The 24,329-nt window shown below is 40.9% G+C and overlaps 2 protein-coding genes across 4 annotated transcripts in view; both read right to left on the bottom strand.

The window, feature by feature from the left end:
- znf385a (zinc finger protein 385A) overlaps positions 1-5,158 on the bottom strand; it is a 254,473-nt gene extending 249,315 nt beyond the window's left edge. The window contains exon 1 of the mRNA XM_034172389.1: positions 4,959-5,158. Within this exon, the coding sequence (XP_034028280.1) occupies positions 4,959-4,980 (22 nt within the window). The 5' untranslated portion in view covers positions 4,981-5,158. The remainder of the gene's footprint in view (positions 1-4,958) is intronic.
- A 17,654-nt stretch (positions 5,159-22,812) lies between these two features.
- Positions 22,813-24,329, bottom strand: part of rad18 (RAD18 E3 ubiquitin protein ligase) — a 61,459-nt gene continuing 59,942 nt past the window's right edge. For all 3 annotated transcript variants that reach the window (XM_034172384.1, XM_034172386.1, XM_034172385.1), the window contains one exon: positions 22,813-23,269. In XM_034172384.1, coding sequence (XP_034028275.1) covers positions 23,176-23,269 — 94 coding nt within the window. In that variant the 3' untranslated portion in view covers positions 22,813-23,175. The remainder of the gene's footprint in view (positions 23,270-24,329) is intronic.

Below are 24,329 nucleotides of genomic sequence, written 5' to 3'. Positions count from 1 at the left end.
CAGAAAGATGATTTATTTTCTCAGCCGCTCCCATTAGGGGTTGCCACAGCAGATCATCAGCTTCCATCTCACTCGGTCCTCTGTAGCTTCTGTCACGCCAACCATCTGCACGTCCTCCCTCTGCACATCCATAAACCTACTTCTCCTCCTACTACTACTAGTGCTGTCCCTCTGATATGTTCAATCCCAATCCCGCCCATCATAGTTACTCCCAAAGAAAATCACAGCATCTCCAGCTCTGCCTCCTCTGTTATGTTAGTGCCACCAACTCTACTACAAAGCTGGTCTCACTACTGTTTTGTAAACTTTCCCCTTCACTTGTGCAGATATCCTTCTGTCACCTTTCTCCACCAACTCCACCCTGCAAGTGCTCTCTTTTTCCACCTCTGTATCACACTCTCCATTACTTTGGACCAGCATTTCCTATTCCTGGTCCTCGAGACTCAAAATCTGTCACATTTTCCATTTGTCCCTGACCTAATCGCAGCAAATCAGTTCATATGCTGCCCTCTACTGATAAATGCTTAACAACAAAGAAATAAGGCCATGTAAATAAATATACATGGGGAATCTTGACATACTCCAGATTTGGCAGAGCTGGTAAACAGTAGTTCAAAAAAGCTACAGGAAGTAAACTGATTCCATGTAATCCGACACTGAATATGTCCTCACAGCCGTGTCAACACACACAAGCACAAAGAAGGGGAGCGAAGAGACAAGATGCACAGCTGGTATATTATTGATAGCCTGTCAGACAAAATCAAAAACACCACAGTCAACCAGAAGCCTACCTCTACAGCAGACTCCACAAAGCTGCTGAGTACAGCGCCATGACCAAAACAGTTTTATAAGCAGAATGGTGAATTAGGCAAAGTGCAGAATGCCCAAGTGAAGCAGGTCAAATGTAAAACTAATGAGTGCCGAGTATGACAAAGCTAATGTGCAGTAACAGAGTGTGGACCCGAGGGAGTGTGCATCACTCTTCACATCGCATAACACCATGATTAGCCTGTCTCATTCTTTCTTGAGGGAACACACAAGCCGTAAATCTGCGAGACAAGAGCGTAACTCATTTCCACACAACAGCTCAAATGCCCTGGCAAACTGAAACTTCTGTTGATCATAAAATCTAGTCATATTTCATGAGCCGGGGCCTGCAGAGGCTTTGTGGCGCTCCAGAAACATTAGCTTGCTCTCCCCCCACGAACATGTGATCATGTGTGGAAATGAAAAGGTTTTCTGTTAAAACAGAAGACACGCCTACCTCATATGTCATGCTTTGGGTGTCTGCTAGCACTGCAGTGGTGAATTTAGAGACTGACTATGAGGGGCCAAAGGTGGGCCAAGCATCACTATCCACGCCTTTCCTCCAATATAGTGACGACGCTGCTCCGTCTCTATTACTTCACCTTACGGTGCAGGAAGTCTCAGGCTCGTAGTGGGTAATCAAAAGCAACCGAATAATCAATTTATCACAACACAAACTGCAGTTTATAGGTAGCTTCAATTTGCTTCACAAGGCCAAATTAGAGAGATGGGACTTCTTCAGTCCCCTTGAAATGTCCTCAGCCTTCATGTCTGCCAGTTCAGCATATCAGTTTGCAGCCATGAGAAATAATCATCTCACTAAATTTAGACTATCGATCAGGTGTGGATATATGCTGGAAATGCAGCCAGCTATATCTTTCTGTGTGCATTCAGCTTAGACTAGCCACTGAAAATGGATTTGACAAATTCATTTGCTTAGACCAAGATTTGCAAAAACCTTTAATTGCTACAAAGTCATACTTTTAATATAGTATAAATATAGAATGAAAGGCTAAAGTGCCCTCAGCCATATGAGCATGTAATCAATGAAAGAGTGTGTAGAACGAATGTGACCTTTTGACCACGTAAAATAAATCAAGGTTAGCCATCTTTGAACTTGTCCAAGGTCTGTGTCCCAAGAATGCTTCCTGGGAATTTGAGGACCCTGGCATTAATAGGACTGAAGTTATGCTGAGCACACACAGATGGACAGACAGATGGACGGCCGCAAAGTCTTCACAATACCCGATGGCCATATTTTTGGCCTTGTGTAAAAATTGTTCTTACTGATGTCTGGCATGATCAACGTCTTGCAGACACTTTCTCCAGATGAATCATTGGCTACTCAGTACATACTGGATTTGTGAAAATGACAGGGAAAGAAATGTAGATATCACACATATGTGTGTGCACAGGTGGGTGCGCCCATCCCGTCAATCCACGCCTGCCTGCAGAGATGGAGAATGTAGATGTTGACTGTCACACACTCACACATCTGTGCCATTTTTACACAAGACACAAAGGACAGGACGTCCTTCTTTCCAACCACTTTCAGATCATACATTTGGCCCATCATGCTTGCTTTTTGCTGAAATATCCCTATAAATTAGTTATGATGCATAAACACTTTAGTCTAACACATTACAGGTCCATGTTATTTTTATCATCACATTTTTAAAATATAGTGCCCCATCTTCCACAATGCACAAAGCAGAATGAGAAGCAGCATGAGATGCAAAGCAACATTATTGCTTGTTGCCACCTGATGTAACTGTTAATTTCACATCCAGTGCTCACTTTCCTTCTATACAACATGTACTTGCAGTCTTTGTTTTGTCCATAGGCATGCTGATTTACAGATAGAGCAAACACATTCCTATTGTTCTTTCCAAGGAAGCGTTTGTGCTTTAGATCACCTGAAAGCAGGTCTCAAGCAAGCAGTAAGCTTCGATGGTCTCAAATGAAGCCCACTCGGAAGAAGAAAAAGTTACAATTCCCTGACTGGCTGCTTGAGGCCGAGACTAACAGGCATGTTTGCATTCAAGTCCATCTTTAGATCAGAAATAAACAAGGTGACAGCTTGGTTCAAAAACTGTTTTAGTCTGTACAGTTTCCCCTCCTCAACTGCGTGTGTATTTTTTTCCATTTTAAGTCATAAAGTTATGATTAATTGGGGGCGTGGTCACTTGAGTGACAGCTGACTGAGCTGAGGCCAACACTCATAGTGTTGGTCGCTCACGCAGCATAATATGGATTGTTGTGTGGTAAGGACCTAACAGATGACTCAAAAATGTCCCTGCTGCAATACAGTTCTTGCGCAGAGTGAAATTCTTGTCTTATTTAATGTTTTACAGTAACAGCATAAGCACTTTTAGCAGCAATTGATAGCTTCAGCCGTTGGGTCCCATTAATGCTAAATTACTAAGAAAATAAGCAGCTCATAACACTCAAAAGTTGACGATGCACAACTTCTCTGACCACAGCCACAGAAGCCTGTAACTCCTTTGGAACTGTGCCGTGTCTTTCTGTGTTCCGTCACCCAGTTTTTGAAGTGCAACACATATTTAGTGACTTGGAAATGTTCATGTATTCATCAACTGTATTATACGTAAAGGTGTGCATATTTATGTATACTATCATTTTGGCCTTTATGTTTACAGTCATGTAACTGAGATTAGTTTTCATTTAATTTAAAGGGCATCATTTTAGAAATTTTGATACAAAAAGCCATCTTTTTTATGTGATGTCATACAACGTAAAAATTCAAATAGGCAGCACAGCACAGCACAGTGGAATAGTGGTTATCATTGTTGCCTCAGAGGTCATGGGATCGATTCCCACCTGTGGCCTTTCTGTGTGGAGTTTGCGGGTGATTCTTAGACTACGGGCACTTATTTTGTCCTTTGATCATATTGTATGAAAAACAGAAAAAAGGGGAAATTTCACACTTTTATAGTTATCTTTACAATGAAAGTGTGTTAAGAAATTTGTTCTAGTAGTCTATGATGACTTTTTCACCTTTTTTCAGCATCATTATATGCAAATATTGCCGTTTTGTGCTTGTCCCACACCCAGACTTTTGATCTTCAATGATAAAAATGAATGGTAAAGAAACGTTTTTTCTAATGTTTTAAAATATCGCTGAATAAAATATCAGTAAAATAATCAAAACATAATTGGGGTATTCAATGTCATACAACTGTTGTGATTTTTTTAAACAAAATGTAGTTGTCCCACACTATTGCCGTAATTTCCACCACAACACTAATGTCCCTTTAAACAGTTTGTATGAAAGATTGTTTGGGTAGTTTCTATGGAGATAAACAGTGACATCAGAGCACATGTATATAGTGCCAAATCACAACAAACAGTTGCCCCAAGGCGCTTTATATTGTAAGGCAATGGTGTGGTGGAAATTACATTTACAAGGCCAATAGTGCCCGTAGTTAAAGAATCACCCACACAAGAAGTGTTTATCTATCTTTCCACCACCACCACCCTTTCTACAGGAATACATAGATAGATGAAGTGTCTATTTTTTATGTACAAATACTCGACGTCTGTGTGTATGTGGATAATGCTAACATTTCATTTATTTATACACTGCTAAATCACAAGTTACCTCAAAGCGCTATAAATGAAAAGGTCTAACCCCATGAGTGTGCACGTGCATACCACAAGTTCCTCCCCGCTTGTACTTTAATAACAGCCAATTACAAATCGTCCACACTCGATCTAATTTCAAATCCACCCATCTGGATACACAAAGATGCACAGATGATAAGGTCAGCTTCAGCCAAATGTGTGTTCAGTCTGGGTGTGAGGGGTGCAGCAGACAGGTGGAGCTGTCAGGACATATGTCAACACTTTAGGGACGTGGAGATACTTGAGCTAAGAATTACCACTCAGTATGAAGACAAATTGCTTGTGTAAGCAGACAATTTAATCTTTGCCTGAGCATTTGTGTCTAATCATAAAAAACAAGCAATTTCTTTGTGCTGTCTTCCAGTACAATAGCACACACAAAAAACACACAATAATCACTTTACTGCACCACGAGATGTCCAGTATCTCACTTGGGCCCCACAGTGAAGTTGCAAATTTGAAACTCAAGCAGGAAATATAGCACGACACCCCGTTTCCCGTCTTACCTGAGGTCCACATCGATTGCATCTCGAGTCCTCCTCCTGTGGTCACTGAGTGACTCCAATCTTCAGCGCACTGGTAGTCACAAACAAATGTTTTATGTGAGAAATCCTTCTTTACAAATGAAACACCGCGAGAGCCTGAACTACTGTCACTGATTCACAACTATTCCAGGAGCACACAGTACTGGAACTACAATGACAAAGTAAAGGGCATGAAGGAATAGACAGCACGAGCTCACTGCAACTATCACCTCCCCTCTACATCCTCTCTCTCTCTCTCTCTCTTTCTCTCTCTCTCAAATCTGTGTGAAAACAGAAGCTAGGGCAGGAGATTCCAGACCTGACCAGACCTTAACAAATTAAGGGAAAGAGTGTCAGAAGTAGAGAAAGCAGTGGCATGGATGCTATAGGTGAGGAGGACAAAGAGATAAAAACCCAGTGAAGGAAAGAAGAACTGAAGGGTAGCGTACAGACGATAAACTTTGAAATAATGATTTATGCGACAGCACATGGTAGGAATTCTCTGAATGTGATCATATCATACATCTTTTCAGCAAGTTAGTGCAGATCATCTGGTGGCTTTTAAATATTATTCTTATTTGAAGCTGAAAACACTCCACAGATACTGTGGAGTGTTTTCATTGTACATACATTGTAAAAAATAATACATATATAATATATCATTAGAGGTGCCTGTAGCACTCGCCAAGATCCACGACAAACATGTCACTACTCACAACGCCACATGGTCGCTGGCATTCGCCAGGATGTGCAAAGTATTTTCAATGTGTCCAAAGCACCTGCTACTCAACTCGACGCATGGTCTCCTCTTACAAGCTACCAATTCTCCCCGTGAACACCCCACACGTTGTCTGTATGACAGGCCAAACATGACCAGTTTGTTCAGAAACTGTATATCCATAATAAAACAGAAAAAAACAGAGACAAAACTGATAAAACACTGTAGAGTGGGGGATGTGGCAACACATGGCACCAGCACACGTTCCCAGACCTGACCCATTTTGGATAAAATTTCAATAGCCACAGGTTACTTTCAGACAATAGCTGGGTGGTCTGGCAAAAAAAATTATTTACTTTATTACGTATTTATATTATCACAGTATATAATTTAGCAATGTTGCCAGTTTGAACAGTATCCTGATAATGACTGAAACCTGAAGAAACAAAGGTTCATTCATTACACTTTTGTTTTATTCTGTTATTTTGTAAACAATATGTATATACGTTTAGCAAGTGCTAAACAACACGTTACTTTTATTACGTAAAGTCTTATTTAGTGTCTCTGGGTAGCAGGGCTTTTATTATAAAATGTCAAGACAAAAGGTGTATGTTTCCCCTTGTGGGATGTGAGTTGTTTGACAAGGACTTCAGCTTTGCAAAGTTCTGATAATCTTTGTTCACACAATGAAGGGTCAATGTCTTCCTCAGTTGTAGAGGATGATACGTGTTCACTTTTGTGCCCCCACATCTCTGTTACTCAAGCAACTTCTGTTGTGTCCACTGCTGCCATTTCTCATGAAACACACAAGAGTCTTCAAACACAGCTCACATTTTTTGCATTAGCATGTAAAAATTAAGTCACATCATATTTTCCTATCAAGCTTCCATATTTTAAAATAAGCCCCTTTTTCAAACAAGTCATGGATCACAAATGGACAGAAGTGTATCTGTATATAGTGAAAGAGTTGAATTTGTAGCGTTCCCCTACTTTGGGGGACTGCAAAGTGGTTCTACTAACGATTTGCTTTGTTGTGGACATTAAAAGTTATGAGCCGCTTATTTTCTCAGTAATCATACATTAAGCGGACCTAACGGATGAAGCTACCAACAGCTGCTAAAAGTGCTAATTCCATTAGCATACATTAAATAAGACAAGAGTTTTACTCAGCAGAAATATTGCAGCAGATACATCTTAGATGATCAGTTCGGACGTTTCACCAGACGATAAGTGAGATTACTCATGATGTTTGTAATTAAATTCTCCAAAGAAATGCACAGCAACAACACAACAGTTAGCAGCCACAGAGCAGAGTCTGAATTACAGTCAGACACTATGAGAGGTGGAGTCGCTGGGCTCAGCTACTGCCACTCAAGCAAACCATGCCCCCAAATTTACTGAACATCTTAAACTTAAGAAGTTAGAAAAAAAATCACCCCCCATAGTCATCAAGGAGGAGGAGGAAATGAATCTATAGAAACCAAAACCATGTTTTGTAGTGGGCTGTACGTATACCTTATCATATGTCTGTTTATGCATCACGCCCTATATCATGCCCCGATGTATCTGTATGAGCCCGACTCAGATACAGGGCGTGATACATAAACACACGTGATAAAATATTACAACAAACATAAAGAAAAAGAACCATATAATTATCATCAATTCCATTTGTCAACTTCCAATGGAGAAAGAACACAAAGCCCTCTCTTCTCCTTCTTGGTTCCACTCAGCCACTCAGTGAACAAGTTCACATCACTCTCCGGTTTCCTGGTGTTCTTGTTCTTATGTCTCTCTTTGAAGTCATGAGTGTTCTCTTCACTGATGTCTCACAACTTCACTATGAGACTCAAGTTGTATAATTCTCCCTGTCACCTTGATCAGACATCTTGGTTGAATGAAATGATCTGGATCCTGTATCAGGATCCTCCACTTGTCACCAGGGTAAAGCAAAAAGGGTGTGTGTCATTGGTGGGGCCACGAAGTAGGGGCTCCTAATTGGATGAAAAGCAGGGCGATACAAAGGTATGTTCAACATCTTTTTTTTTTTGTCGCCCTGATTTTATTGCCACAGTTTCCAGGGCAGTAAAACTGATAGGAAAAGAGCATTACTCATCAGCCCTATTTTTCTTGTATCGCATGAGGGCTAGTTTACAAGTATAGGGCAGATCTTTTGTTGTAATATGTGATAAACATGTTTATTTCTGCTCTACAGTTGGACATTTTAGCGCTGAGTCTTATGGGAATGTGTTCTGTTTGGGAACCAGCTTCAAGCAGCTCGTCAAGGTACTACAATGTGTTTCACTTCCGGGAAGGCGTCAAACGACCCAATAAAAGTTTACCACTTGGAATTGGCATGTCTTGAAAAATGTGGTGATAGTAGCACCATGTACAGTTGTGTTCAAAAGAATAGCAGTGTGTTTAAAAGAGTAAAGCTCAAAACAGCTTTTATTTCCATACATGCAAAGGCATTGGAAACACTGCATATTCTATTCCAAATCAAAATATGAAGAAAAAGTTTATCAAATTTATTACTTCACAGAAAGTGAAGAAAAAGGAATATTAGGCAGCTCAAAAAAATAGCAGTGTCTGGCTTTTTCTTTATAAACTCAAACGTTTACTGAATAAATTTAAAAATGCTTAAAGATTTAGCTTTCCTGTGATATTTAGTTGTATAACCACTGTTACTGGGAACTGCTTCACATCTGCGTTACATGGAGTTGACCGACCTCTAGTACCTGTGAACAGGTATTCCAGCCCAGGACAACTGGACTACAATTTCTCTACATTTCTTTCATTTTCTTCTTTTTCATTTTTTTCCCCCTCAGAAACAGTCACACCACAGGTTTTTCTACTTGATTAAAATCCATGGATTGGGCTGGCCACTCCATAACATTAACCTTGTTGGTCTGGAACCAAACAATTGAGTGAAAAAGTAAAGTCAAGTACTTTCACTATTCTTATACTAAAACTCGTTAATGTTATTTATCTTTTAATATAAAATTAATAATAGACCATATTGATTTAACTCCACAGCAAAACCTATTAAATAATAATGATGATAATTTTTACACACAACAACACAGAGACAATGGCGAAAGTCATCAAACACACTACACTTTACACTTTGGTAACAACAACATGACATGCAAACAAACGGACTAAACCAACTGAACTACAAAACAGGACAAATCAACATTAACAACACTGTTAAACTACAATGAAGGCAACCCCAATTCCAATAAAGTTGGGACGTTGTGTAAAATGTAAATAAAAACAGAATACAATGATTTGCAAATCCTCTTCAACCTATATTCAACTGACACCACAAAGACAAGATATTTAATGTTCAAACTAATAAACTTTAGTGTTTTTGTGCAAATATTTGCTCATTTTGAAATGGATGCCTGCAACACATTTCATAAAAGCTGGGACAGTGGTATTACTGGCTGTGTTACATCACCTTTCCTTCTAACAACACTCAGTAAACGTTTGGGAACTGAGGACACTAATTGTTGAAGCTTTGTAAGTGGAATTCTTTCCCATTCTTGCTTGATGTACAACTTCAGTTGTTCAACAGTCCAGGGTCTCCATTGTCATATTTTGTGCTTCATATTGTGCCATATATTTTCAATGGGCGACAGGTCTGGACTGCAGGCAGGCCAGTCTAGTACCCACACTCTTTTACTACTAAATCATGTTGTTGTAACACGTGCAGAATGTGGCTCGGCATTGTCTTGCTGAAATAAGCAGGGATGTCCCTGAAAAAGACGTTGCTTGGATGGCAGCATGTGTTGCTCCAAAACCTGGATGTACCTTTCAGCATTGATGGTGCCATAACAGATGTGTAAGTTGCCCATGCCATGGGCACTAACACACCCCCATAACATCACAGATATTGGCTTTTGAACTTTGCACTGGTAACAATCTGGTCTTTTTCCTCTTTTGTCCAGAAGACACAGCGTCCATGATTTCCAAAAACAATTTGAAATGTGGACTCGTCAGATCACTTTTCCACTTAGCATCTGTCCATTTCAAATGAGCTCAGGCCCAGAGAAGGCGGCGGCGTTTCTGGATGTTGTTGATGTATGGCTTTCACTTTCCATGGTAGAGTTTTAACTTGCACATGTAGATGGAGTGATGAACTGCGTTAAAACTGACAATGGTTTTCTGAAGTGTTCCTGAGCCCACAGAGTAAGATCCTTTACACAATGATGTTGGTTTTTCATGCAGTGCCACCTGAGGGATCAAAGGTCATGGGCATTCAATGTTGGTTTTCGGATTTTCCGCTTACGTGTAGACAGTTCTCTAGATTCTCTGAATCTTCTGATTATATTATGGACTGTAGATGATGGAATCCCTAAATTCCTTGCAATTGAACACTGAGAAACATTGTTCTTAAACTGTTGGACTATTTTTTCCACACAGTTGTTCATAAAGTGGTGATCCGCGCCCCATCTTTGCTTGTGAATGGCTGAGCCTTTTGGGGATGCTCGTTTTATACCCAAGCATGACACTCACCTGTTTCCAAACAGGTGATCTTTGAGCATTCATCAACTTTCCCAGTCTTTTGTTGCCCCGTCCCAACTTTTTTGAAATGTGCTGCAGGCATCCATTTCAAAATGAGCAAATATTTTCACAAAAACAATAAAGTTTATCAGTTTAAACATTAAATATCTTGTCTTTGTGGTGTATTCAATTGAATATAGGTTGAAGAGGATTTCAAATTATTGTATTCTGTTTTTTATTTACATTTTACACAACGTCCCAACGTCATTGGAATTGGGGTTGTACAATAGTAAATAAGTCCCTTTGGCTGCTCCCTTGTTTTGCACTTGGGGTCGCAACAGCAAATCCAAGGTGGATCTGCATGTTGAATAAGCACAAGTTATACGTCGGATGCCCTTCCTGACGCAACTCCACATTACATGGATAAATGTGTCAGGGGTGGGATTCAAACCTGGACCTAAAATGAACTGCAATAACAACAGTTAAAACCCCAAATCCCTGAACTCGCATAATGCATTACAGCACAACCATTTACAGTCTTAGCAACTGACCAGCCGGGCAGCCCGGGAATCGCTTCGTTAACAAAACTAAACTAACACTAGCGTGTTGCCCATGGGGATCCACGGGCTCTAGATTGGGTAGTATTTTTAAAAAAATGTAGCTGGCATTTTTCAAGGGTGGTAGTAAATTAAGCAAAGCTTGTATGATGAGTTGGACTAGCGTGCGAGTCCAGAATGATTTTAGAACCTTAGACCTCAACAGGTTTTAGAGGAAGAACTCAACCCTTTTATTTTCTGTTAATTATGTAACTTTTTAATTTTAGTTTACGGTCTTAATGTATTTATAAATGGTTTAGGTTCTTGTTATCATATATACACTATTAGTATTATTATTATCATAAACTTTATTATTATTATTCTATTTAATTATTACTTCTATTTTGTCATTTGATTTATAAATGGACCACAATGGAAATAAGTGTTTTCAATTTCTTGTGTTATCCATGTATTTTGAATGTATTTCCATTTATATTATGTACTTACATTAAACTTACTGAATAAAAGATGATTTACTGCCCCCTGCTCGAATGGCATGTTAGTCCAGAATGTAATTAGCAATGTTAGCTAATATCTGTAGTTTCACCAAAAATATTAGTTCCATCAATGTTTTATTTTGGCGCCGTTCACCCTTGAGACAAAATACATAAGCATACCAAATGGGAAATGTCAGCTGTCCCCAGTTGCACGTGCACAGAGCTTTTTGTTTTTTCTACATTATGCTGCAAGCAGGTGCTTTTAATTTTTTACACATGCACAAGCAAAGACTGTAGCAGAAAACATCAAAAGCAATACTCTTTTCACTCTTAACAACAACAGCAAATGTCAGCTGTCCTCAGTTTGTCCGTGATCAATTTTACACACACATTCTTCCGCAAACAGGTGCTTCTGTGGAATGGCGTGTGAATCCAGAATGGTTTTAGAACCTTAGACCTTAACAGGCATGGTAACAGCAACATAACACTTAAACTGACTAAACCAATTGAACTACAAAAACACCAAAATCAATAACACTGACAACACTGTTAAACTAACATGAACCACAACAACAACATTTAAAACCCCCAAACCCAAACTCCCATGGTACATTACAGTACAATATTCATTGTTTACTGATTAGCTAAAATCGCTAATTTCTCAAAAAATACAGTGAGGAAAATAAGTATTTGAACACCCTGCGATTTTGCAAGTTCTCCCACTTAGAAATCATGGAGGGGTCTGAAATTTTCATCTTAGGTACATGTCCACTGTGACAGACATAATCCAAAAAAAAAAAAAAAAAAATCCAGAAATCTCAAATGGCCTAAACTGCCTGGTATCTGGTTGCGTTTTACATGATTTAACAACAATGTCAAAACGGTCTAAACTGTCTGGTGCCCAGGGAAGGGAAAAAAGAAAAGAGGAGGAAAAAAAGGGACCAAGACAGCAAAAATAATGAAGCAATCGCCAGGCCACCCTACTGCTAAGACTGTAAATCAGGGGTAGGCAACCTGTTCCAGAAAGAGCCATGAGGGTGCAGGTTTTCTTTGCAGCCACTGACTCCACCAGGTGATTTTACTTATTAATATCACTTTGAGCAGATGGAATCAGTTAATCAGTGAAATCACCTGGTGGAGTCAGTGGCTGCAAAGAAAACCTGCACCCTCATGGCTCTTTCTGGAACAGGTTGCCTACCCCTGCTGTAAATGGTTGTGCAGTGATGCATTATGGGAGTTTGGGTATTTGGGGTTTTATGTGTTGTTATTGTAGTTAATTTTAGTTTAGCAGTGTTGTTCATGTTGATTTGTTGTTTTGTAGTTCAACTGGTTTAGTCCACTTGGTTGAGTGTCATGTTGTCATTACCATAAGTGTAAAGTGTGTGTTTGATGACTTCCGCCATTGTCTGTGTTGTGTGTAAAAAAATAACAGCACCTCCTTGTGGCAGAGTGCAGAAAACACAAAAGCTCTTGCTTGGTCTACGTTCTTTCATGCAGCTTGCCACAATAATATGCTGAATTATTTTTTTCTGTTGCATTGCATCAGGTAGCTAGCAGTGTTAACATGCCTTCCTCCGTGGTTTGCTCATTCTTAAGGCCTTTTGGAGTGAGGTTCACCAAAACTGACCTACCGAAAATAAACTGTGTTTCATTGGGGTGGGAACAATTGGTAGAGGCTTTGAGCGGAGTTTCTCTCCGTCATCTTGATATGCATTGATTGTCAAGAGGAGTGTGTGTGTGTGTGTGTGTGTGTGTGTGTGTGTGTGTGTGTGTGTGTGTGTGTGTGTGTGTGTGTGTGTGTGTGTGTGTGTGTGTGTGTGTGTGTGTGTGTGTGTGTGTGGGTGGGTGTGTGTGTGTGGGTGGTGGGATGCCATTAAAAATCTTGCCTAAGGCGCCAAATAGGTTAGGGCCGGCACTGACATGATGCATACGCAGACAAAAAAAAGTCACACATTCACACCCAAAGACAGAGCTCTCAGCACAGGCACTGTGCCTGGAAGATAAGGTCACAAGAGGAAAAGGACAGCAGTTTACGTTCGTAAGCACATTTCTGCAGCCTGACTGTTAGAATTACAGGGACACACAAAGACAGTCACTGCAATAAGTAGAGCATTAATGTTCACATCACAAACCATCCTCATGGATAACTGTGGTTTGACAGCTAAACCTCTTTGAATTTATAATTTTAATATAACATTTTTAAACTGAAAACTGACTCAGTAAGACATGGCAGGTTAATTTTTGTAGCATTTGCGCAAAAACAGGCTTACTTTGACAAATTATTTCTCAGACATATAGAAAACAGAGTAAGAATTTAAAATGATAATTGTAAACATAGTAATGACACACAAAAGGAGACCTGAGCAGGTGAATGAAATCAGACTTACACTTCTCCCAGTGTCCAACAGGGGGAGCCAGAAGCCTCCTTTTGCCGGTGCCCAAAAGCAACGGTGTAGGCGAGGTAACTTAATCTTTTAAGTTGTGAGACAGAACTATAATTTCATAAAGTCCACTGTGTGTGCCCAAGTTGTTAATGCTCCATTTGCTTCTTTTTTGTTTGTTTGTTTCTCTCACCAGCCGCATCGTCTTTTCATTCTAAAATATCTCGGTGCTATTTTCTCTCCAAGGGAACAAGGTCGGTGCCCCTTTTAATTATCTCTATAAAAGCATTACCTTGAAAATTTCGGAATTATAAACAATTTAGAGCGCGAGTAAGGTGATATAATATTAGCATAATATTTTTAATTCAGCTCTTCTTTGGTTTGCTCAGACTACACTGCCACCTCGTGTTTCCACTGCACAACTTCTGCTAAAATCCCTCCAACAGGTGATTCACACGTCAACGATCCACACACATTAAGGGCCCTGTCCCACTGGAGTTTAGGAGGATTTGCGGATGGAATGCGCACAAAAGTGGCCCACATCCGCCAAACAACCACAATAACCGTGTAACATTCCTGTATGAGTCGGCTGCCATCCGTACACGTCCGTGATCATCCGCAGAGGCACGCATGTCCGCAGCAGGATTTTTGAGCCGCTCAAAAATCCTGCTGCGGATGAGATCCGCATCACTGCCTGAACACATACTGAAGACATACGCAGGACATACACAACCAGCGTGCCGCATATCCCGTCATCCGCTGATATCCGCAACCGACGGGTTGGCGCGGCTTAGCAGCAGACCGGGACAGCGTGCAAAACAGATATGATGCGTGCCCAGCACGGCCACATCACGGTCGCAAATGGTATGTCGCGCATGCAGACAGAGTGGGCACGGATAGAGCGAGTGCATCACGGCCGTTGTGCCCCTCATGGGGGCGCCTCCGCGGTCGCCTTCGCTTCTGTTCCCTGTTATATCCACTTTTCTTCCTCATGGATTCGCTGATCCACCCCAGGACATTTGTCATTTCCACCCACCTTTGTTGCGGACGCTCAGCTTTTGTCTCCTCATTTCATGCGCAAATCCTCCTAAACGCCAGTGGGACAGGGCCCTTAGGTTGATTGATTTTATTTAGTAAGTTCAGTGTAAATCATCTTTTATTCAGTAAGTTTAATGTAAGTACATAATATAATTGTAAATACATTAAAAATACATGGACAAGGACGTGAAAACACTTATTTCCGTTGTGGTACATTTAATAATCAAAAGACAAAATAGAAGTAATAATAATAATAATGATTCTAATAAAAGTGTCTATACGATAACGAGAACCTAAACAATATCTAAATACATTAGGACAGTAAAATTAACATTAAAAATACATAATTAAGAGGAAATAAAATGGTTGAGTCCTTCCTCTAAAGGAAGAAATATTTTTTCTACTTGTACTTTTTTGAGAAAAATCCAGAATTGTTGGAATTACTTGTTCAATGTTCTGATTGTGTGGCATTTTGTCTTCTTTTTTTAATAGGGGGTCACCTCAGTAGTGATCTACATATGTGTTGATTTGGCAGATGTTTTATGCAGAATGCCCTTCCGGATGCATCTCCACATTACAGAGAATGGGCACAGGTGGTCTTGAATTAGGAACTTTCCGTTTTGAAAGCAAGTGCACTAACCACGTTCTGCTGCCCTGTTTCAACAGTACTATGAATACAGCACTTGATCCTTTATGCAGGTGTTTTTCTGGCACTATTGGATACTTTTGGGTTCCATCAGTTTATCTGGGCTCCAGCTTCTCCCTCACAGCAGTGGATACTCTGGACTTTTAAGTTATCTTGGGGTACAGATTTTTCCACTGTTGCATTACTTATTCTTCCAGATGCCTCTTCTAATCATTGCCTTGTTAAATCTGTATTTCTGCTTTTGTCTCTTTGACATGATGCATTTGTGAACATATGTTTACACATCCCATGGCTAAAAATTTCAAATTTAATTTCTCCCTACAGCAGAATATTCCCCTTTATCAAACAATATGTTGAATCAGCTAAAATGTCCACCTCAATTTTCAATTTCAATTTATTTTCATTTATATAGTGCCAAATCACAACAGAGTTGCTTCAAAGCGCTTCACACAGGTAAGGTCTAACCTTACCAACCCCCAGAGCAACAGTGGTAAGGAAAAACTCCCTCTGAGGAAGAAACCTCAAGCAGACCAGACTCAAAGGGGTGACCCTCTGCTTGGGCCATGCTACAAAACATAAATTACAGAACAATTCACAGAACAATTCACGGACGAATATACAAGAAATGCTGTTGGCACACAGGACAGGAGGATCACCAACACGAACACAACTCCCATCTCTGGTTGGAGCTGCCTTAAACAGAGAGAACAACAGAATCAGGCATCAGAAAGACAAGAAATACTGTATAATTTGTCAGCATTAAACAAGAAAAACAGAGAAATACTAAGGTGACCGCCAGCCACTAGCCCTAAACTTCACTAAAAGACCCAGAATTTAGGTAAAGTTGAGGCCGCGGCCCGCTCCAATTACTAATAAAATGAATTAAAAGAGTAAAAAGCGTAAAACAAAACTGTACCAGTATGCTAGCCATATGAAAGGGAAAATAAGTGCGTCTTAAGTTTGGACTTGAAAGTCTCCACAGAATCTGACTGTTTTATTGACACAGGGAGATCATTCCACAGAACAGGGGCATGATAAGAGAAAGCTCTGTGACCCGCAGACTTCTTACTCACCTTAGGGACACAAAATAGTCCTGCACCCAGAGAACGTAAAGCCCGGGCCGGTACGTAAGGTTTAATTAGGTCAGCTAGGTAGGAGGGTGCCAGTCCATGAATAATTTTATAGGTTAGTAGCAGAACCTTAAAATCTGATCTCACTGGGACAGGAACCAGTGAAGGGATGCCAAAATGGGTGTAATGTGGTCGAACTTTCTGCTTCATGTCAAAAGTCTGGCTGCAGCATTTTGAACCAATTGGAGACCCCTAATGCTAGACTGCGGTAAACCAGAAAATACAACATTGCAGTAGTCCAATCTAGAAGAGATAAATGCATGGATCAGGGTCTCAGCATCAGCCATAGACAGGATGGGACGAATCTTCGCGATTGAAGCAGCAGGACCTTCGTGGCTGGGACGATGGTGAGGATCGAACCCACGCGGCTCGCACAAAAGACCGTTCCTCTACCAGGTCAGCCAAAGGGGAACTCCCCGTTAGCCAAGCTAGTGGGAACGTCTTTTCAATTGGGACCCGGGACTTTCATCCCGCTACACATCTCCCCACCATTTTTGACTTCGTCCTGCATGTTAGCATACTCTGTGATCCACATCCTGTTCGTGACGCCAGATTGAAGCAGCAGGACCTTTGTGGCCGGGACGATGGTGGGGATCGAACCCACGTGGCTCGCACAAAAGACCGTTCCTCTACCAGGTCAGCCAAAGGGGAACTCCCCCTTAGCCAAGCTAGCGGGAACGTCTTTTCAATTGGGACCCGGGACTTTCATCCCGCTACACTATATTTCGTAGGTGGAAGAAAGCAGTCCTAGTAATATTTCTAATGTGGCGGCCAAAGGACAACGAAGGATCAAAAATTACCCCAAGGTTTCTCACTTTGTCAGTGTGATGTATGACACACGAGCTGAGGCTGAGCGTTAACTGGTCAAATTGATGCCGATGTCTCACTGGTCCAAGAACCATCGTTTCAGTCTTATCAGAGTTTAAAAGTAGGAAGTTTCTAGACATCCAACTTCTCACAGCTGCAAGGCAATCTTCTAAGGATTTTATCTGAACAAGATTACCTGCAGTTATCGGCATGTATAACTGAGTATCATCTGCATAGCAGTGAAAGGTAATCCCAAAACGCCGCAATATGTGCCCAAGGGGTGCTATATAAAGGGAGAAAAGCAGGGGGCCTAAGACAGACCCCTGTGGAACCCCAAATTTCATGTCACTAAGGTTAGAGGTAGTGTTACTGTACAAAACACAGTGAGAACAACTAGTCAAGTATGACATCAGCCATGCAAGAGCACTCCCAGTAATCCCAAAATGATTTTCCAGCCTATCAAGTAGAATATGATGATCCACTGTATCAAATGCAGCACTGAGATCTAACAGCCACAGAACCGTAGTGGTGTCCGAATCCATTGTAAGCAGAAGATCATTCACCACTTGAGTGAGAGCCGTCTCTGTGGAATGATATTTTCTAAAAGCAGACTGCAGTGGCTCAAAGAGATTATTCTCAGTAAGATAGTTTACAAGCTGTCGTGACACCACTTTTTCCAGAATTTTAGAGAAAAATTATACATTTGATATCGGCCAATAGTTTGTCAATACACTTGGGTCAAGATTAGGTTTCTTAAGTAATGGTTTAATCACTGCAGATTTGAAACATTTAGGAACAGATCCAGAAGTTAAAGAACGATTAATAATTTCCAGCACTGTCGGCCCAAGAGTGGGCCACAGGTCCTTAAACAGTTTTGTTGGTATAGGATCAAATAAACAGGTTGTGCTTTTTGTTGACATTACGAGTTTTGTCAGCATGCCTAGTGAGATACTGTCAAATTCTGTAAATCTAGGTAATACCTCCTCAGTAGTGGCGCCCACATCAATAGCAGGGTGTAGTGGCTGGATTAAGGCATGCCAGGATATGTTTAACCTGATGTCTTCTATTTTCTTCCCAAAGTAATCCAGGAAATCTTGTGCTGTAAAAGGAGAGCGAACTACAGGAGGTTGTCCATGCAAAAGTGTTGCCACCGTGTTGAACAAGAACTTTGAGTTATGCTTGTTTTTGTTGATCAAATCAGAGTAGTAAGTCTGCTTTGTAGCCAATAATGCATGCTTATAGTCTAAGATAGCATCACGCCACGCAAGGTGAAATACTTCTAATTTTGAACGACGCCATTTCCATTACTAGACCTCTTGCTTTATGCTTGAGGTCACGCAGATAATCATTGAACCAAGGTGACTGTGATTTGGGGGAGCGCGGTTTTAACACAGGTGGTGCAATCATGTCGAGTGTAGTTTTGAGCACTGAGTTTAAACTATCCACAAGTTTGTCTACTGACTGGGTATTTGTCAAATGTGAAGCTAAGACATCAGGCAGTCTAGCTTCGAGTTCAGTCTTAGTTGAGGAGTTGAAGCATCGCCGTAAAGATATATAAGGTTGTTGTTCCACTAAACACGGCAGCGAAACTGTAAACTTAATAAGTGAGTGATCAGACACCACTGATGTAAGAGGCATGATGTCAATATTCGTGACAGCAATACTAATGTGCGTCGAATCCCGAATGCATTGCCGAAATCCTAATGCATCCACAATTTCCATAAATGATTTGCAGAGGGAATCAGAAGGCTTATTTATGTTGCAGGGTCTCTAATCACCTGCTCCGTGGCCTGCTGTAGATCTTAATGTTACCCTCCCTGTAGAGCTCTATCTATGTTCGCAGACAAGATGGCGGCACCTTCCCCAGTAGGGTGGAGGCCGTCCGGCATCAGCAAGCTACGGTGGCCCCAGAATGAAGGCCAGTCATCAATAAAGCTAAAGCCTTCCTGTCTACAAAACTGCACCAGCCACCTATTTAATGATATCAGCCTGCTAAACGCCTCATCAGTACCCCGGGAGGGGAGGGGACCAAAGACTATTAATCGATACCGACACATCTTTCTGGCAAGGTCACAAGTCCTCTCTATGTCCATTTTTGTGACCTCTGAGTGCTTCATCCTGATATCATTGATGCCAACGTGAATAACTATGTGACTATATCTCATGTCATGTTCCTTCGTCCGTCTTCCCTTCTGCAGCGTCAGCACCCTAAGATGAGATGCAATGTCGGGAGCTCTGGCCCCAGGAATACGTTTAACGTTAGCTGGCGTCTGTAACCTGACTTTGCGGGTGATAGAATCCCCTATCACTAAAGTCCGGTGTTTCGGCCTAGAGACAGGAGTGGAAGTCACTTGTGGGCTCAGAGAATTCACATCTGGCAAATCCAAGGGGGAGGACCGATTCACAGTTCGCACTGGCGAGCGTGATCGGGGTGCCACAACCGGGCACCAAGCCCTACGGGGCTTCCTTCGCCTAGCCACAGTCCGAAAGCCTTGTTTCCATGTGAAGTTATTTAAATGAAGTTACTAGATATATTTGTCATATTTAACATTTTTCATTTAATGTGGAAAAAGTGAAGCACCGTGAATACTTTCCAGATGTAAGCCTAATTTTTATAATCCTACTTATCCTGGTATATTCAGTCTTTAATTAAGAAAACCAAGTACTGATAACAGCGTTTGGCTTGTTTAACAAAAATGTAGATCAGTGGACGAGTATCATACAAGTGTATTTATTCCCAATGCAGCAGCCTGAACAATTTATGCTTTTAAGTCCAGGCTCTGTGAAAACTGAGCTGCTTCAGCAGATGTGTCACACTGCACAGGTTGTCTCACCAACAGTACACAGAATTTAAAATAAATTTCCCACGTTTATGTGGCAATCTGTGAGGGTTAAAATGCAATCAAGTTTCCAGGACAATATTTCCAAGATATTTTGTCAACTTCCCCACTCATTTCCATGACTGGAAAACTACTCTAAATTTTCAGGATGCATGGAAACTCTGATAATGCTGTCATATTTTGACAGTAAACTTTCTGTTCCATTATTTTATGGTAATACAAAATTCCACCACAGCTGGCTTAAAGTGGCAGCCCCAACTTGCTATTAAAAGATAAAAACTTAACTTTTTCTGCAGAGACAGGTACAAACCGCAATATAGCATATTTTAGTATATTATTGTTGCATGCCAAACTCAAGAGCATCTGTTGGAAAATACACTTCCTGGTAGGTTTGCATCAGTCCTTTTCCACATGCAGTGAGTGAATAGAGGCTCATCACTACTTGGAATGAGGTTCCCTCAACTTATGGTAAGAAGAACGAAGATCAGAACTCCCCCCCAAAAAATCAGTCCACCCTGCCTTCACTGCACATGCGTCACTGGCCGCGGTTCACGGATTGTCACCTCGTTTCAGCTTCAAACTGCACTCCAGTCATCATCCATCTCAGCGACAGGTATCTGAAGCTTTGGTACAACAATTATGTCCACATAAATTCAGCATTATTGTATTGTAAAAGACTGAGGAAGCAATCAAGAGCGCTGCAGCTACACGAGGTGCTAGCTGATGCGCACTGCACCTGCACCTCGGTCATTTGAAAGCGTCGCAGAGTATTGAACTCATTTCTGAATAAAATGGCCTTGTTTCAACTTAGAACTGACTTTAGAATGATTTAAGGGGTTTTACCTTGTTATCTGATGGCTAATAATGCCATTAATCCATTTGATCGCTTTGGGTGAAGAGACTGTCTCAGATTAGCTGCTGAGCTCGTAACTAACACATGCACAGTGGAGGCAGGGCGGACCAATTTTTAGGGGCACACCATTTGGTCTGCGACACCAGGAACCTTCCGCACTTAAATAAAGTGTACTAAACGCTTGGCCACCACCCCTTGCCAGAAACTGGGATCTATTGAAAACTCAATTAATTTACAAGTAATTAAATCAATTTCTGGAATCTTCCTGTTTGAAGAGGCAGTAATCTCAATTAGAAAAAACAAACAAAAACAATGCTCTGACGAAGACTGGGAACGTTAAAGGGGCTGAAAAGTGAGCTGTGTGGGGCATAACTTAAGTCCATTTATGCCATTCCAGTTTTGATGAAGTGTATATATATGTATATATATATATATGTATATATATATATATACATACATACATACATACGAGGTCTATTAGAAAAGTATCCGACCTTATTTTTTTCAAAAACCATATGGATTTGAATCACGTGTGATTACATCAGACATGCTTGAACCCTCGTGGGCATGTGAGAGTTTTTTTCACGCCTGTCGGTTACGTCATTCGTCTGTGGGCAGTCTTTGAGGAGTCGCTCACCCTCTCGTCGATTTTTTCATTGTTTAGGAATGGCTCAGAGACTGCTGCTTTGTTTGATCAAAATTTTTTCAAAACTGTAAGGCACAACTGAGTGGACACCATTCGATAAATTCAGCTGGTTTTCGGTAAAAATTTTAACGGCTGATGAGAGATTTTGGTCTGTAAGTGTCACTTTAAGGACGGCCCACGGCGCCTGACGGCGATCTGCGCTTCAAGGCGGCAGCGTCTCGCAGTTTCAAGTTGAAAACTTCCACATTTCAGGCTCTGTTGACCCAGTAAGTCGTCAGAGAACAGAGAACTTTCAGAAGAAGTCGGCATGGGGAGTTTATTCGGACATTCCATTGTTAACGGACATTTTGTAATGAAAGAACGTGCGGGCAGTCGCATGTCGGGCCGGACCCGACCGCGGGAGATCTCGACAGGAAAAACACCTCTGTTGGAAACCTTAACGGGCAAGTTGGAACATGCCCAAGCTGTTAAACAATTTCTCAGTTACTCACTTGTTGAAAGCCATCAAAAGCCGCCTGAATTTTACAAATGGTTTTCAACACAGTGTTTTTCCTGTCACGGCGCACACAGATTCGCCGAGTCATCACGGAAACGACTCGGTGAATTTGCGTGCACGTCTTTCATTAAAAAATGTCCTTAAACAGTGGAATGTCCGCATAAAGTCCTCATGCCGGCCTCTTCTGAATCTTCTCTGTTCTCTCACGACGTCCTGGGTGAATTAAGTCTTAAATTAGGATGTTTTCAGGTCGAAACAGTTCGACGACGGCGCCTGGAAGCGCTGCGCGACGTCCCGCTTCGTGGGAAGTCCTAAGGCCCTAAACACCCCATAATCTCTCATCAGCCGTTAAACTTTTCACCGAAAACCAGCTGAATTTCTCGAATAGTGTCCACTCGGATATTCCTCACAGGTCCAGAAAAAAATTTTGATAAAGCAACGCGCGCCGTCTCAAGCAGCGTGTGAAACAAAGGAATTCAGCCAAGAGGGCTGGACCACATCTCACTCAAGGCCTGCCCACAGGGAAATGACGTCACCGACACGCGTGAAAAAACTCACGCATGCGCACGAGGGTTCAAGCATGAATGGTGTAATTGCACGTCATTCAAATCCATATAGTTAAAAAAAAAAAGTGTTGGTTTCTTATCTAATAGACCTCGTATATATATATATAAAATCATATGCCCTGAAACAAGTCAGGTCACATCAGATCCACACACCACAGATCAAATGGCACACAAAAATATAGCTATTAAATTTATTGTAGGTTAAAGTGGCTTAAACATCACAGTAGAAATACATTCAACAGGTGTAAAGGCTTGAAACCGCATCTGGAGCATTATCTTACAAAACAAGTAGCTCCTACAATAGGAAATGTCACACCCTTTAGAAATTTGTGATGCCAGGATTTCAGAAATTAATTCAACAAAGAATTCAACCATTATATATGTGCATATAGACAATGATAGCTGGCTATAGTATATCCATACACATGTACATATTAATTCAATTAATTGTTGAAATCCTGGCACTGCAAATTTCTGAAGGGAATTAAATATCAACCCACCCCCACCCCCCAAAAAAACAAACACATATATACACTTTATTTTTTACGACGCCGTTTTCCTGGGATGAAACCAGAGTCTTCTTCAATGGAGCCAGATGTTCGTTTCTGTACTGAGGTCCTTTCAGCATCTCTGCAAAAGAACAAAGTTTGAAATGACCCTTTTAGAATTTTGTGAGCACAGAGTATCTCAAATCTGCCATAAAATTACTGATCCTAGTCTTCCAAACATTCAGCCAGGATAAATCTATAATGCATGCAAAAAATAAGCATCTTTGTGACATCATAAATTCACCAATTACAAAATATTTCACTGATCAATGAGATTTGATCAAATCTCTAGACACACTGGTAACAGAAATATGGTAAACATGTTTATTTTGGGGGCTATCAATCTTTGACTTTGATCTGTTTAATCATCTGGGGTCACTAACCCAAAGTAACAGAACTCCAAAGTAATACATTCGACAATGTCACACCCCCTAACCAATGCACTGGCTTGTTCTACACAAGTGGTTGCTAAGGGAAAAAAGAATGCTTTCAAAATAACCTTTTTAGCATCTTACATTTCTGATGAGCCAAAAATTGCTAGTTAGGGGGAAACCATGAGAAATCTGATTGCTCTGTGGGGCCTAAAGCCCCCCCGCACCCCATGACAAAAACTATCCTATTTCTATAATAATTTTCTATGCGACTGAGGAACTGTGCAAGCTAGTATTAAAGAAAGACATTACAATATTGTGGTTAAGTGTTGCTATTCTCCATTCTGTTATGTCGTTGCAGGCACTGGAGTCCGTTCTGCTCACCATGGGCACAATTTGGTGGGGGATACCCCACCTTCTGACATGCCAGTCTTATGTGCAAACCATGTCAGAATAGTATCTTTGTTTCTGCAAGTTTGTATTTTTAGCAGCATTGACTTGTTTACAACACCTGTTTCTTGTTTGTCCCATTCAGAATTTTCTGGGACTGCATTTGCCCTGATTTGAAACCAAAAATAGTTGCCTCTAGGGACTAGTGGCTACACATAAGTATCAATGGACCATATGCTAATTTACTAAATTCTGAAAGTTAGAAAAGGAAATCAGAAAAGCTATCTGGGAGAAATTATGTTCAGTATGAGTGTTGTCATTAGTGCCACTTCGAAAATTAAATTCATGATAAGTAATTTATCCTAAACCTATGATCTGTTG

Source organism: Thalassophryne amazonica, chromosome 6 (genome assembly GCF_902500255.1).
Source record: "Thalassophryne amazonica chromosome 6, fThaAma1.1, whole genome shotgun sequence".
Classification (NCBI taxonomy): domain Eukaryota; kingdom Metazoa; phylum Chordata; class Actinopteri; order Batrachoidiformes; family Batrachoididae; genus Thalassophryne; species Thalassophryne amazonica.
Note: the sequence above shows the minus strand (reverse complement) of the source record. Positions and strands in the feature narration are given on the sequence as shown.